At 34.4% G+C, this 15,193-nt stretch overlaps 1 protein-coding gene across 1 annotated transcript in view; it reads right to left on the reverse strand.

The window, feature by feature from the left end:
- Positions 1-1,571: 1,571 nt before the first annotated feature.
- Positions 1,572-15,193, reverse strand: part of TRDN (triadin) — a 223,354-nt gene continuing 209,732 nt past the window's right edge. Inside the window, 1 exon segment of the mRNA XM_064707176.1 lies at positions 1,572-1,714. Coding sequence (XP_064563246.1) covers positions 1,572-1,714 — 143 coding nt within the window.

The following is a 15,193-nucleotide window of genomic DNA, read 5'->3' on the forward strand; positions in this document are numbered from 1 at the left end:
AAAGAATCAGCTGTCCGAAACTCACATGAGTCAATTATTTGATTAAATTAAGATGGATGGGCAGGGAGAGTGTAAGAGGGAGGAGGCCAATGTTATCTTGGTCTATACTAAAAATAAAAAAAGTGATATACAGTTTTTGGTGTGTTCAGACTCAACAAGTAGTGGGTTTGCACAAAGAGGATCATGTTGCTTCAGCAGGCGACTACATAACTAAAGTCACTGCTGTATATTTCCCAGATTAAATGCAAAAAAAATATAGTAAGGAAATGCAAAAAAATAGCAGCTTGCAAAAAGGCATTATTTACATTGCCAGACATAGATTGGTGAGATGCCAATTTTCATTCATGTGCCTTTAAATAGATCAAATGACATCTCATCTCTTTTTTAGGGCAACAAATGCTTTATTTCTTCATAAATGCACAAAAGAAGATTTAGGACAAGCGCATCTACTTTCGGTTCTACTGTAAGCCACTTCCAGTAGTGTGCTGTGAGGAAGTTCTTTCATTTAATCTAGTAAAATGAGATACCTGGATTATTTAATGTGTTTATGTTTCATTTTTTTTCTGATTCTTCGTTTGTTTGGGTTTGGTTTTGTTTTTGTTCACTGATCTCAGACAGCATCAAAAAATCACATAATTACTGCAAATTTGGGTTGCTTTAGTTTCATGAATGGCATCTCACATCCTAGCTTTTCATCTGGCTTAAGCTAATAGCAAATTGTTGGCTGTTATATTGTCCATTTACATGGCTTTTACCGCAAAACAATCTGATTTAGCCACAGAAGAAAAGTGGAAGCACTATAATTACTTCAATTGTTTCTCCGAACCTCCATGTCGGTAAAACAGCATTTTTCCTAACCTTTGCCATCTGGTTTCACTTTCTCTTCTCACTTAGGGCCTTAGGAAGAGAAGAGTTTGTATTTCACCAACTGACAGGGCAAACAGTCCATTTAAGTTTCAGATTAAATAGAAATATTCATCATTAATATGACTTGTGGAGTCAACTTACTGATAGTGTATTGAGCTGCTCCCAGTAAGTGTGAGCTTCAGGCTACACTGGTCAATGAGACATAAAAATAGCACCAGTCACAGAGCACATTTTCATGACTTAGTGAGGCATTTTCCTGTCAGCAATTTGATTAAACATTAAGAAGAAATGGTTTAGGATTGCAGCTAGTCTTGCAATCTTGCTGATATAAGAGCTATGTTCAACCTTTCACTCCTTAGATGAGATTAAGTGGAAAACAGACTCACTTCAATGCTGAGCATGTAGGTAAAGAAAAACAAGAGCGAAAGAGGCATGAAAACACACACACATGCTCACACACACAGTCACATCAATGCCTTGTTAGCATTGCAGCCTTTCCATGAGAAACTGGGCACTTTTACATTTCTATCTTTGTTAAACACCATTCATTACTGCTTGTTCTGCCGCTGCCCCATGGAAACAGTTCCAGGTACATGCGTGCAAGTGGATCGCGTTCCTGCAATGACAAGTACCACTGTAGCTACTGTGGACCTCAGCAGAAAAGATAAAGTGCAAAATGTCAGTGATCATAGGACTCAGTCTCTCTACTGCCCCGGTTTCCTTGTTTTTCTCTTGGAAGTCTTTGAGTGAGTCTTTTCTTCCTTGTTTGAAGGGGAATTAATTGGAAATTGCAGCCCAAATCCATTAGGTCCATTTAGGAAGACACATTGAAAGTAGCGGACAGGAGCTAGGAAAACAAGGAAGAGATGATTAATGTTTATGGTTTCCAAACTGGGGCCATGAGTCTATTCCATGTTCTTTCAAAAACATCTGCATGATTTCACTCCCACTAAGTCAGCTATAACATCACAAATCTCTAGTGTGATCACAAGCCAGGTTTCACATATCAACGAGGTTTTAGCTAAAAAGCTCAATGAGAGATCTTGTAGCACAAGATGAGAAATCATGGACAATTTCACATTTTAATACATAATTTTTCTCAGAGTTATACTACTCCTTCTCCCAGAATACTTGCATTTTGGGATAGCTGAGTGTAAGGCCCCAAAACTCACACATATATTTTCTGGTTTTTATATTTCACAGTGACTTTCAGATACATTGAAGAGTTCCAGAAAGACTCATATTTAATTCATATCTAACTCATATCTATTTTATTAGACTTCAGGTGAATTATCTTTTATTGTGAATAAAGGGACCACAAATGACTGTACCTATTTTCTGTCCTTTCACAGTCATGGATTTTTTCTCCCTTTTAATTTTTGAGTACTATGTATGTGGTCATACTTTCCATCATGTTTTAAAAGCTCTCAAGAGCACATGTTTCAGCACAGATGGGATTGATATAATTTGCTTGAAAAGCTGAGTTTTGCACTGTGAGATTAACATTGGCAAGATTTTAAAAGACAAGTATTAATCAATTAGGTGTTTGGGAAAATGGCTGGAGGAATGTTGGCATTGGAAACAAGTCAGTTTTTAATCAGATGATTTTCTGATGACTTTTTCTTACCCCTGCTGTTCATCCCATTAAAAAAAAAAGAAAAAAAAAATGTTCCCTGTGACCATTCTAAACTGAGATGGACTCTAGGGATTTCTGCATTATAAACTGGGGTGCAGGCTTTATTTATTGACTTCCAAGTCCCATTAAATGGTGGAAAACAGAGCAGTGTGTCAGAAATGCTGGTACATTCCACCCAGTGGTATTATCCTCTGTGGTTTTCTTGCCTGACTCATGCAAAGGTTTTTTGCCTGAAAACCCACTTTAAATTAAAATTGGAAATTAGATCCTTTTGGATCTAATGACTTACTGTTTTTTTACTAAGTCTTAGAATGTATTTCCCCCCCCAAATTCTCAGTGTTTCTGTTTCTCTGTGAGATGGATCTCAGCTTTTTTTCAGAAAACAGAGATAAAGCAACTCCCTTGATTAGAGTTCACAGCCCAAATGAGTCAGACCAAGATTCTCCTGTGAGGTTTGACAAGCCATGGACTGGGTGAATGTGCTAAGTCCTCCACCACTGACCTTTCTATGTACACAGTTGGGCAAAACTAGAAAGCTTCTGAGTCATAATTTCAACAAATAAACTTACTCCATTCTTGAGCTAAGGTAACTTTTATGAGTAAAATTAACTAAAAGCAATGTCTTGCCACAAAACCCACTATGATTAAAATCGGTATTGTCCTACCAAAATAGTCAGAAATTTTTCAATCAGATCTTTTAAAAAAATCCCACAAACACAAAATCCCCTAAAATATAATCACGATGGATGCAAGATTGACAAAGAAAAATTCCTTAAAGGAAGAAAAAATGCCAATTACAAATTCCCTTTTTACTGTAAAAAGGAAAATATTTCTGTGTATTTCTTTTATGGATACAAAAATGAAAATTAATAAAAGTCAATTACAATCTTCATGAAGAAGGTAAGTAGGGCACCATGCACTTTCTAGCCCAAATAAATACAAATAAATATTTTACTTGTGGATAAAAATAAATTATTGCCCTCCCTGTGTTTTACATGCTATCAGAATGCAAAAATGAACCCCTTTTTCCTTCACCTGTATTTACAAAGTTTTGTAAAAAAGCAACATACAAAGCTACATACTTGCAAGTATTTTAAAGATCGTTAGGTTATTTATGTATTGCAATTATATGCCTGACACCACAGCGTTTTCCAGAAGTGTTACTTGATAATTATTCTAAAATCACTAGTAGAACTGCAATCTTTCATTTGAAAACCTCATGTATAATCTCTTGTTAAAAGCCACTAAATGGGAAAGGAAAGGGCAAACTTTAAGAATTTTGCAACTCAGCCAGCAGCTACAAAATAATTATGTAGCCCACAATTCTAAAATGGAAAAAAAAGATATAGAAATTAATTAGTTTGAAAAATATTAACTAGGAATCATGTTTATTTGGAATGTGTAATGCTAAATATCACTGAATAATTTTTTATTTGGAATTTTAATACTTTGTTGCATTATTTCTATCTGCAGTGCTTATGAAGAGATACCAGAGTTTTTTGGCTGGTGTGTACTCATGTTGATTTCAATATGGTGAAGTGATATTCAAATGTTTAGATAGCCTATTACTTACCATCTATCTTTAGAAAACACCAGAAAAACGTTGCATAGAGAAGAATCTCAGGAGAACAGGGATAGTAGTAATGAATTTTGTTAAATTTTCCAGCTAGTTGTTTTCATAAGACTAACATAATTTGTTTCCAATTTGTGAAACTTTCAGTGCTGAAATTGGCTGCAGGCTATATATATATATATTTTTTTTTATTATTATTATTTATTTTTTTCCTGCATAGATCACCAAATACCGTCAAAAGGTATATATAAATAAAACAAAACCAAAACTCCCCAAAACCCTCACAGAACAACAGCGTGTTTTGTTTATTTCTCTGCCTGAGGAGTAAAAGCAAGATAGGATAAAGAGTGCAAATGGGACAGGAATAAGAACAAGGAACTAGAAAAGGCAGGATATGTAAAACAGATTTTAAGGTAAAGAGGAAAAAACGGTCATGCTTCTACCAGGATGTGCTGGTTTTGGCTGGGATAGGTTTTGTTTCCTCTGTAGTAGGTAGTATAGGACAATGTTTTGGATTCCTTCTGGAAAAAGTGTTGATAATTCAGGAATGGTTTAGTTCCTGCTGAGCAGGATTAACTCAATCGAGGCCTTCCTGCCTTTCACCCCACCCCAGCAGTGCAGGGACAGTGTGTGCACAAGGGTAGGGAGGGGACACAGCCAGGACAGCTGACCCCAAGTGACCACAGGGAAATTCCAGATCATATGGCATCCTGCTCAGCAGATACAGCTGGGGGAGGAAAGAAGGGGAGGACATTTGGAGTGATGGCATTTGTTTTCCCAAGCAATAATCATCCATGATGGAGCTCTGTTTTCCTGCAGATGGTTGAATGCCCACCTGTCTATGGAAGGGAGTGAATGAATTCCTTGCTTTGCTTTGCTTGAGCATGTGGCTTTTTGTTTTATCTATTAAACTATCTTTATCTCAACCCAAGAGCTTTGGAAAAAACTTTTGTGTTTTTTTTTAAACAATCTACAAATATGAAAAAAAGTTTGTATTAATAATTTTTAATTGGATTTCCTTGGAATTAATCCAAAATATTTCATTCTGAAAAGTCCCCATTTTCTTCAAATGTTCTTGTGAGAGTTAGACAAACTAAAGGCACAATGCTTAATGAGCTTATCCTCATACTAAGGCAAAGTTTACATGTGTTTTAAAACTTAAACAGATTCACTTGGTAAAAGATTGAATTATTTTGATATGTTGTAGAGTATGTGGACCTAGTGGCTACACTTATAAGAGTACAAGGTTTGATAAGCAAGTTGTTATGCTTCCAAATGTAGGTAGAGAAAGATGTAATTTTCAGGTTTTGGAAATAGTCAAACTATAAAAAAAAGGCTTTTTCCCACACTGTTTTTGTAGATTTTGTCTTATTAATTCTCCCAGTGCAAAACTACTCACTTATAAAAGCAAATTTCATCATCATTCCATGATGGAATGGATCTTTTCTATTTTAGCTAATTAAACAATCAGAGCTTAGAAATAGACATACTGCAAGTTTCCATATTTTGTGGCAAGTATCTCATGCTTCTTTTTTTTATGGCCAATGAATTCTATACATTTTAAAAATTGAACTGTTGTCTCTATCATATTCAAACTTTTAGGTAAAACAAAATCAGCTGTCCATATAGTAAATCTATACAGGATGAAACAGTTTCAGTATTACACATTTTATTATGGCTTCTTTGCAATTTCTGTTTCATGTTACCCTTCTTAGGCCGCTTTATCTAGCAAACCTCAGCTACAAAACATGCAGATAAGAAATTCATTCAGAAAATAACGACATCTTTGCTACTGTGTCTGCAACAGTGTTATGATACAAACCATAGTCAAGAGAACTATTTGAATTTTGGCATGCAAATAAGAATACAAATACATCCCACACTGCTTTTGCAATTCCCACATTCAATATGAATGCAGAATGTGCCTTTTAAACTGCAGAGGGTTCTCACTTTGAATGTATTGTCTCACATCTTCAGAGCAAATGTTACCAAAAAGAAAAAAGGAATAACAGTAGGAGAAAAATGTGGTTTAACAGTAGACATATTAAATAGACATTGTTATCAGCTTAAGCAGGAAGAAAAATCAAAAAGCCTTATATGTGGAATATACTTTAGTTTGGGATGTAGTTTATGAGAATTAATATAATTACTTAAATTCCCCTTGTGAGTGCTACTGAGGAAACAAAAATGTCAATACTGGAAAAGTGTCATAATGCTTTTTCAAGAAATTAGAACTGGTGCTCTTATATGAGGACATCTGGTACCTAAGATTAATTAATTTCTAAAAGGCTGGAGGAAGGGATATTCAGGAACTTTATCAAAAAAAGAAAAAAGAAAAAAGAAAAAAGAAAAAAGAAAAAAGAAAAAAGAAAAAACAAACAAAAAAAAAGAAAAAAAGAAAAAAGTAATTTCAAGTAATTTTTACCAATTTTTTGGTAAAAAGGACGGAAATCAGTCAGAGAGAGAACAGCCACAATGAGTTCTAGAAAGAAAAGAAACAAACAGAACCAGAACCCCCTGGATTCAAAAATTATGTGAAGTTTTTTAGGGCTTGTATAGTGGAATTGCTAAGTACCTTCCACAGTTACCCTATAAAGTAAACAAATGGAGCTTATTTCTGCTCTTGATCTCTAAGTGATATGCATATCACACAGAGGGCTGGGTTCAAGAAATGTGAGGGCTGGGTTCAAGAAATATTGCAAGAGCACTGTCCTGGTGTTTTCAATACTTTAGCAGAAAGGAGGAAAGCATCCTATAATAAAATTTAATAATCTTAAAGAGTATAAAGGTGTTCCTGTTTATGTATTACAGTGATTAAATTCTCCTTTCTATAAGGCAATAGCTGTTTTTAGTGCAAGTTACCAAATTAAATATTCATTAAAAAGAAAACTCTCTTAGGCAATAGCAGTTTGGTTATTAAGGGAAAATTACAGAGAATGTGTGACAATTATTTTCTAGTTTGAATCCAATTTCTTCACTCAGAGGCTGTTCTAAAAGAAATAAACAATTCAAAAAACAAAAAAATTCATACAATCATAGCATTAGAAACTACTATTTGGTAAGCAATTACAAATAAAACAAAAAAAATTAACAACTACACTCATTTACTTGTGACTGCTTCTCAGGAATGCACTTGAAGTGCAAACAAATTTCAGCAATCAAAACTGAACCACACAATGACAAAAAATTTTGTTGCAATGACTTGGTAACCAAAGATTTTTTTCTCTTACTAAAGGGTCAGGAATAGAAGCAAGGAGTTCCCCATTTCTCCCCTTCTTTTCCTGTCAATTTCAGCCCTGTTACGTAATATTTCGGTAACATTACAGTATGACAAAGTGACCAGACAAAGCACAGGGCAGATAGGGAAGGGAAATCATATGGAATCTTTTAAAATGTCACAATTTTTTGCCTTCACACTTGTTAAAAAGAAGAATGTAAGTCTCTTTGCTTAATGGGCCTGTGCAACTTTTAATTACGTCTTAGTTTAATCACACTTAATTGCATTTTATTTCTTCAATAGAAAAGCTGAATGCTGAGGGCATCTGCAGGAGACTAAATACTGTTTTCTTAGGTTCACAACAAACATGGCCCATAGATACCTGCTATTCAAACCAACATATTTGGGTCAAAAATCATATTATCTATTTTTCAATAAATTTTTTCCACTCCTTCCATATTGATCATGCTATACAGTCATACTACTGTCATTCTCAGCAATTACAATGCTTAATGTGAAGAAGGATGGGAAAAAGAAGAGGAGAAAACATTAATATGTCCATTACAAATAAACAAGAAATATGACTACCACTTTAAGTCAATTCTATATATCTAAAAACATCCTCTTCAAATGACATTTTTCTAGCATTGTATAGAAAATATATAGACAGGAAACATAAAGCAATTATACCATGAGGATACTTATGTTGCATCTAATTTTGTGTCTTGAATAACAAAAGAAAATGAAGAACATTTGGAAAGTAGCTCCCAAAGCTCCTTTCAAAGTGTCTGTGATGCAATGCAATTAATTGCATATCTTTGCAAAGACTGTCCAAGTTTTCATATCTGTTTTATCAAGGGGTTTGTCAGATAATAAGTTATTTAATGAAAAAGGGCTAAAGATGTTTGAGGAGCAGAATTAAATACTAGCAATAACATTGTTATTATAGCCATGAGAATTCAGATTCTCTTTAACAGCTCTTTTTCAGGCATTTGGGGGACTTCTGCAGCAAGGTCTGGAGAAGGTAAAATAGATTTATTCTATAGGAGTTAATTTGCCTTTTCTCACAAAAAATGCTCAAAAGTGAGAAAAAAACCACTCAGAATATTGGTCCATAATGTGGAGTGTCTGTGGTCCCAGTTTGTTCCCAAATTTTGCTGAATACACAAAAGAAATCTGCCTTTATCAGTGCTTCAATGTGGAAAAAAATAGTATAAGTACAAAGTCAGTAGTACATGTCTCTAATAACACTATCTTAGTAAAAAATATTATGAAAATGTATCTAATCAATTGCACTAGAAGGGCACTCTCGTTATAGTTAATGTCATTAGAGGGGAAAATATCACCATATATAAAAATATATATAAAATAAAGAACAGAAATGGTTAAGAACAGTTATGATCTGTCACCTGTCAAAGTCAGTGCTCTTTTTGAAACATAACAACAAAGCTCAATGAATGTGATCTTTATTCTATGAAAATCGATTTTGCAATAGGAGATGAAATTTATTATTTCTGTCTTTTAGCTTGGGTGTGATAGATTACATCTAACAACCATTTAAGCAAAAAAATTTGTATTTTGTCAACTGGCTTTTGCCTTGTCTAGTAAGAAGGCTAAATGGATAAATAAGCTGTATATTTATGGAATATTGTTACATTCCATGTTACGGTCACTGCACACAAACCACGTAATTCTCCCGCAAATGTGTGAACATCCCCAAAGTGACATTCCCCCAAGAGTCATTAAAAAAATTCTTTTTGTTAGACAGTAAAACCATGCAAGATGTAACAGTGCAACACATATGTGGCAATGCAGACATTTCCAACAAAGCATAGCAATAATCAGAGCACACAGGCTTGACAATTTTGCTAGCATTGAGTTTTCAAAGGAGTCCACTACTGGCATGATTTGTTTTGTTACTGAAACATAGGAGCAAATGGATGAATCATTCAAAAAATTACATATAAGAAGGATCAGAAATTATTGAACTTTCCCAGTGCAGCAATAATAATAATAGTACAGTGGTTTTGGTGGGCAGCAAAATCAAATTGGATTCTCTTGCTATTTCTCAATAAACACTGACAGTGTCATGGTAGGACACATTGTGTACTGGACATGAAATTTAGGCATGTTGACATGACATTGTCTCTGTCAACTTATTCCTATGTCCAGTACAATCAACTAATGTAATTTCAACATATCACAAGAAAATAATTGTTTTTAAATAACTATAATTCACATTTAAAGATTGGTTTAAATTTTATATACAAACACATTTATGTGCACAAAAAAGGATAAAACCAAAGAAGAAGGAATAAACAGTCAGGGATCTTTTTATGTTAATAAGAATGTATATCAAATTGGTGGATGTTAATACCATGTATTTATTTCACTGTAAAGGCATGAGATAGAGCAAGGAGGGAAGGAGAGGAGAAGAGAAGGAGAGGAGGGAAACAGTGTATGATAAGACAGTTAAGCAGCTAATGAAAGGGAGGTTGGTGTTTGAATTATGCAAGTGATTTCTTCATTTCAGTTATCATTCTAACTGAAACCAAATAAAGGTTTGGGGGATTTTTGGATTTTGTGCAGCGTTATGTTCACACACTTGTCCTCCTCAATAACAATTCCTCTGCTGGGAACAGCAGGACTTCTTTTATGACAATAAACACTCAGTAAAGAGACAGTGCTGAACTGTCTGATAAACTTGAACTGCTGGCAAACCCTGGTAGAACCAAGTTCACTGTGCCTAACAGGCACTGGAGACACTACCTTCCGGATTTAGCTCTAGCCATGTGACATAAAGCTGGGATGCAATTCAGATTCTGAAGGGATGAGTAACCCTTCAGATGAGAAGTTCCTCTCTGATTTACCATGGAGAAAATATGCTCTTTTCTAAGTGCTTAAGATTAGAAAAGATCAGATCTGTGCCTGTGTGCTACTCACAATGAAAAATGGAGCTAAATTAGAATATCTTCATCCTGAATATGCACAGTTCTGGGAATAAGGAAAGACAGGAAGAAACTGTAGGAACTCAATAGGCTGTCTTAAAATATTTCAAAACATCTGCTGCCACTGGTTTAAAAATTGTATCACATAATTAGGATTTTTCTAATGGATTTCACTATACTGACAATAGTCTGGAAACATGAACTCACTCCAATATGGGGAAGCCCAGTTTCAGCTGATAATTTTTTTAAAAACAAAACCTATACTGATGAAAAAATATGACAGCAATTACTTTCCTAAAGCTGAAGAGGGATTTGAAGAAATGGCCATTTATCTGAAACAAAGATAAATAATCTCTGGCTTGGAAAACTGCTGAAGAATTACAGTTTGTATATAACTTCACTTCCACCAAGTATGTCATGGGAATACATAATATGTAATTTTTTCACTTTTCTTGCAATGTGATTTAAGAAGATATGCCAGTCAAACTAAAGGGCATAATGAACGTAACAATGTTCACCAAGATACTAAACATTTATATTTTGTTTATGGCAAAATTGTACAGAGACTTATATGATATTTTTTTGCTTCATTTGTCTTGAAATAAATTTGATATATATTTAGAAGTGTTTGGAGCCTTTTAGTTTAGTTTTAAAAAAATGTTTTGACCCAGTTAAAGGGAAAAGAATGAACTCATTGTTAAACAGGCATAAATAACATTACTAATTGGGTTCATTTTTCAAATCTAAGCAAAACAGCTTCTCTCTACTGGACCTAAACCAGTGTGCTAAAAAATACATTTTTTCATAGTCTTTCTTCTTTTCCCATAGGCTTGTATGTTCAGTTTCACCTGTCTGTCCTGCATTCATAGAAAACACAGGTATTTCTTTAATAATTTTCTAAATAAATAAATGTTGGGATTAACATAAGAAGGAATCAATTAATGAGTTAATTGTAAAAAAACACAGCTTCTGATTACTTTGTGCATTTAAAAATTTTGCTTATCCTCCAATTAATTTTTTTTTCCCAATGTCCTTTATTTACAGGGTTGCTCTCTATGAGTTTTCCCTTGGTATATTCTCTGGTAGAACTTTTTTCATAATCTTTTAATATAGAAAACCACTCCTAGCTCATGGGGCACATTATCAAGTGTAATGGGAGAGGTCTAATAATGTTTGTGGACCATTAGTGTGAATTTCAGCCACTTTGAGCAAGTTTTAGGTTGAGTACCAGTCCCCACATTTGAAGTCATGTTCACCAAGCAGATCCTCAAAGACACCAGGAAATATCTCTCCATTGTAAACTGCAGAGCTCTCCAAATATTACACTTAGTGCTGTGCATATGCATGAGCCACATGAGCCATCTCCATACACTACTGGGTGTGCCTGGGAGCACAAAAATTAATCTGCAATTATTTCACCTGGTAACTATTCTGAAGTATTTTACATAAACAGGTTTCTGAAACAGAAACAGACCTATCAAATAGATGTCTTTTCTATTAACCTCAGGCACCAGTGACTCTTGTATTGATGGATCTGGAATTGTGCAAAATCGAGAGGAACAAGCAGCTTGCACTCCACCGACATTATTTTGTAACTCGGAAGCCCTAGTGACCTCCTGGAAAATAGAAGCTGTAAAACTGAGGCTTTCCAGTTGAAGAGGGCTGTGAAAGAGTATCATCTCAACCCCTTAGAGGCTGCACAATGACTACAAAGGTATAAGGAAACTATCATTGTTTCTATAATTTTAAAAGCAAAGTACATACAGCTGCATTTTGTCAAGGGTCTGATGAAGGGACTTGGTCGTACTCAAAACATGTCTGGCAGATAGGAATTGAGATTCAATCTCAGTAATTCCCAATTCTACAAATCTAGACAATAAATAAGTTCTAGATAAGGTAATTAAATTACAAAATATAGCCAAAAGTAAAAAAGATTAATTCAGAGCAAGGGATGGATGTTGAAGAAGCTCCTGTGGGAAAAATAACATGAACACAAAGTGCTTGTAGATTCTCACTGTGAAATTATTTTGTTTTGAAAGCTAAAACTTAAACCTTTGGACATTTAAATAGAATCTCTGGAATTCATAATTTAATTCATAATCTCACTATGCTGAGAGACTTTTTATAAATTCATTGTTAACATAAAAACCAACATTTAGTTCTCCTTTTGGTGCGTCTTTACAGATTTTGAGTTTCAAAACTTATTGCAATCTATTAGAAATTTTCCAGTGACATTTAGTTTCAGGACAGATCCTAAAGTTTTCATTTTAGCTAGTTACCAAAATATGGCTGAAATTTCCCCCTTGGATGTCTTTTCTGCATAGAAAAAATAAGCAAGATTATTTCAAGGTAGATTAAAAAGAGATTAATTAGTCCATATAAAATGTTGTGCAAATGCTCATTCAAAATTAAAGCAGCCTCAGTGAAAATTCCACAGTAGGTTAAATGAAATTAAATCAGGGTCACCTTAGTTCTTAATAAATGACCACTCCAGCATTTAGCACAGTTTAACTGTGCTCTCTAAACATATGCATCTTCTAAATGGGCAGTATTCCTCCATGTCTTCATTTAGACAAGTCTGATAAGATTTAGTCTCCAAGTATTTGCCTAAAAGCCATCAGGATAATGGAATGACTAATAGCAAGTTGCTGGAAGGCCTACATATACAGGCCTGGTCCTCACAATTCTGACCAACGTGAAATGTTGGGACATTTGTGTATATCCACAGAATGGAGGATGTTCTACATGGACTCTCCTGCAAGCAGCCCTAGCGCACAGTTCATCCTGCTCTAATGCTGAATTCTTGTACTGGAGTGTGATGAAAATCTTAATGAGAATAATCTACAGAAATACAGGTCTTGTAAATAAATGAGAACAGTGTTTTTACAAGAAATTCTGAAACTTCTCAGAGTGTCAGTTCCTTCTAAGGATATTCTAGCAAACAGCAGACTTTCTTATGTCCAGAAAACAACATCATCAATATTAATGATTTATTTGCTGAATTCTGGTGATTAAATTCTAGTCAGTAGAGTACAAGTTCATGCTGCTGAATTTTTGGAAGAAACTGCTCAGAGTATGTCAGAACCATCATATATCTGAGACACAGAGACTGGGTGGCAAGGAGAGCAGAGAATATAGTATCTGCAGCTCATCACCTGTCTATAGGTGAGAGCAACCTGCCCTGCAAAGTTTTTGCCTTCTCTTTTGACCACTGCCCCTTGTTTTTTAAAGTCGTTCAATGCTTCTGTATTATAGAATATTACCAATGTTTGTGCCTAATGAATTTGACAAAACTTACTACTTCAGAATGATGAAAAAGATCGTTTTACTCCAAGGTCTTCAAATGCTCCAGAACAAAGGAAAAAAAATGAAGCCATCTTACTCTCTTTCAAAATAATTATATGTGTGGGAAAAATCTCATGCATTGCACTGCTGACAAGTTTACATTCTCTCAGCACTTAGGAAACCTCCTTCATAGTCTCCCAAACGGCTGTCATATCAAACCTCACACCAAATACAACTTTCTGCTTTTGCAGACTTGGAAGTCATCTTAACTTTGGAAAATATATTACTGCACAGAAAGTGCAAAGGACTGAAACAACCTCAGTAATAAACCAATTCCCACATGGTTTTAAGACATAATGAATTCACGCCCTGCAGTTGCTGAGGTTTTCATGTGGTGATTAATATGTAGCATTGAATATATATTGATAGTATGATGAAATTGTTGCTCTTTATTCTAGAAAATATTTGAGAATAGGTATTGTATGTAAGAATCTCTATCATGGCAGAAATACATGAAAAATCTAGGTGAGGTGCTTTTCCTTCCATCTTTCCTTCTTGCATAGTGTGTTCATAAAAACCGTGTTCCAACTCTGCTTAATGTTGATTTCAGTTTTCACTGAAGTACAAGTTCTTTAACTAAACAGTAAGTATAACAGTTCCCACATCAAGTAAAGTTTCAAACCTCTAATAATGTGTGAGGGTAGATGCACAAATTATCTAAGTCTATTTATGACACATCTACAAGGAAGTTATCATGACTGGTTTGGTTTCACTTGATCTTGAGAGTAATCCACACTCTAGTCTAATTAAAATAAAAACCAAACCAAACATGTGGGAATAGTATCAGTTTAATGAATTCTCACTTTTCATGCTCTTGCAACACAGCCTCTCTTTATTTCTGCCACATTTGCACATCTGTGGGCAGTAAAAACGTCAACCCCTTCAACACACTGTATTATAAATGCAATATACATTAGTTCCAGAGTTTTCATTCAAGAGGGCAGTTGGAAGGTAATTAGGATAAATATAATGAACTTTTGATCCATTTAGATTTTCTTTCTCTGATGTTAACCTTGAAAAAAAATTGAACATGTAGAAGTGTACAGCTGTTCATATAAAGATTATGGTAGATAATCCTCACTAGAGAGCTGAATTTTTACTCTCCTTAAATTTCATTCCAAGAGTCAAAAAACCTGCTTGTGTGTGCTTTCAAATACATTTGTTATAAGATAGAAATAAAAATGAAGTTCCAAGAATTGTCTTTTTTTTTGCTGTTGGTAAATTTCATCCTCAGTACAGGTGTCAATTTTGACATTTAGGGAGGAAAAAGAAGAGGAAAGCATTCTAATTAATTGCTTGCAGATCTACAGGAGAGTGAAATTTAGTGTCTAGTGCATGTTGCACCATTATTTATGATAGGTACAGTAGTGCTTAAAATTCTGTTCAAATGTGGCCCATTCTAAAATTGCATCTATATACAGTTTTTAAAATTGCTTAATCTTTATCTGATTGCTTTTTAATATCAGGGAAAGGTTGAAGAGTTCTGATGAAAATCTAAGAACATGGGAATCTCTTCAGCTTTTGAAGGCTGACTGAAGATTTACTATTTAAAGTTTTAGATTACCTCAGAATGTGTAAATCCTTTTCTACTTTCATTTATCAGAAAA

Source organism: Zonotrichia leucophrys, chromosome 3, assembly GCF_028769735.1.
Source record: "Zonotrichia leucophrys gambelii isolate GWCS_2022_RI chromosome 3, RI_Zleu_2.0, whole genome shotgun sequence".
In the NCBI taxonomy this organism is placed as follows: Eukaryota; Metazoa; Chordata; class Aves; order Passeriformes; family Passerellidae; genus Zonotrichia; species Zonotrichia leucophrys.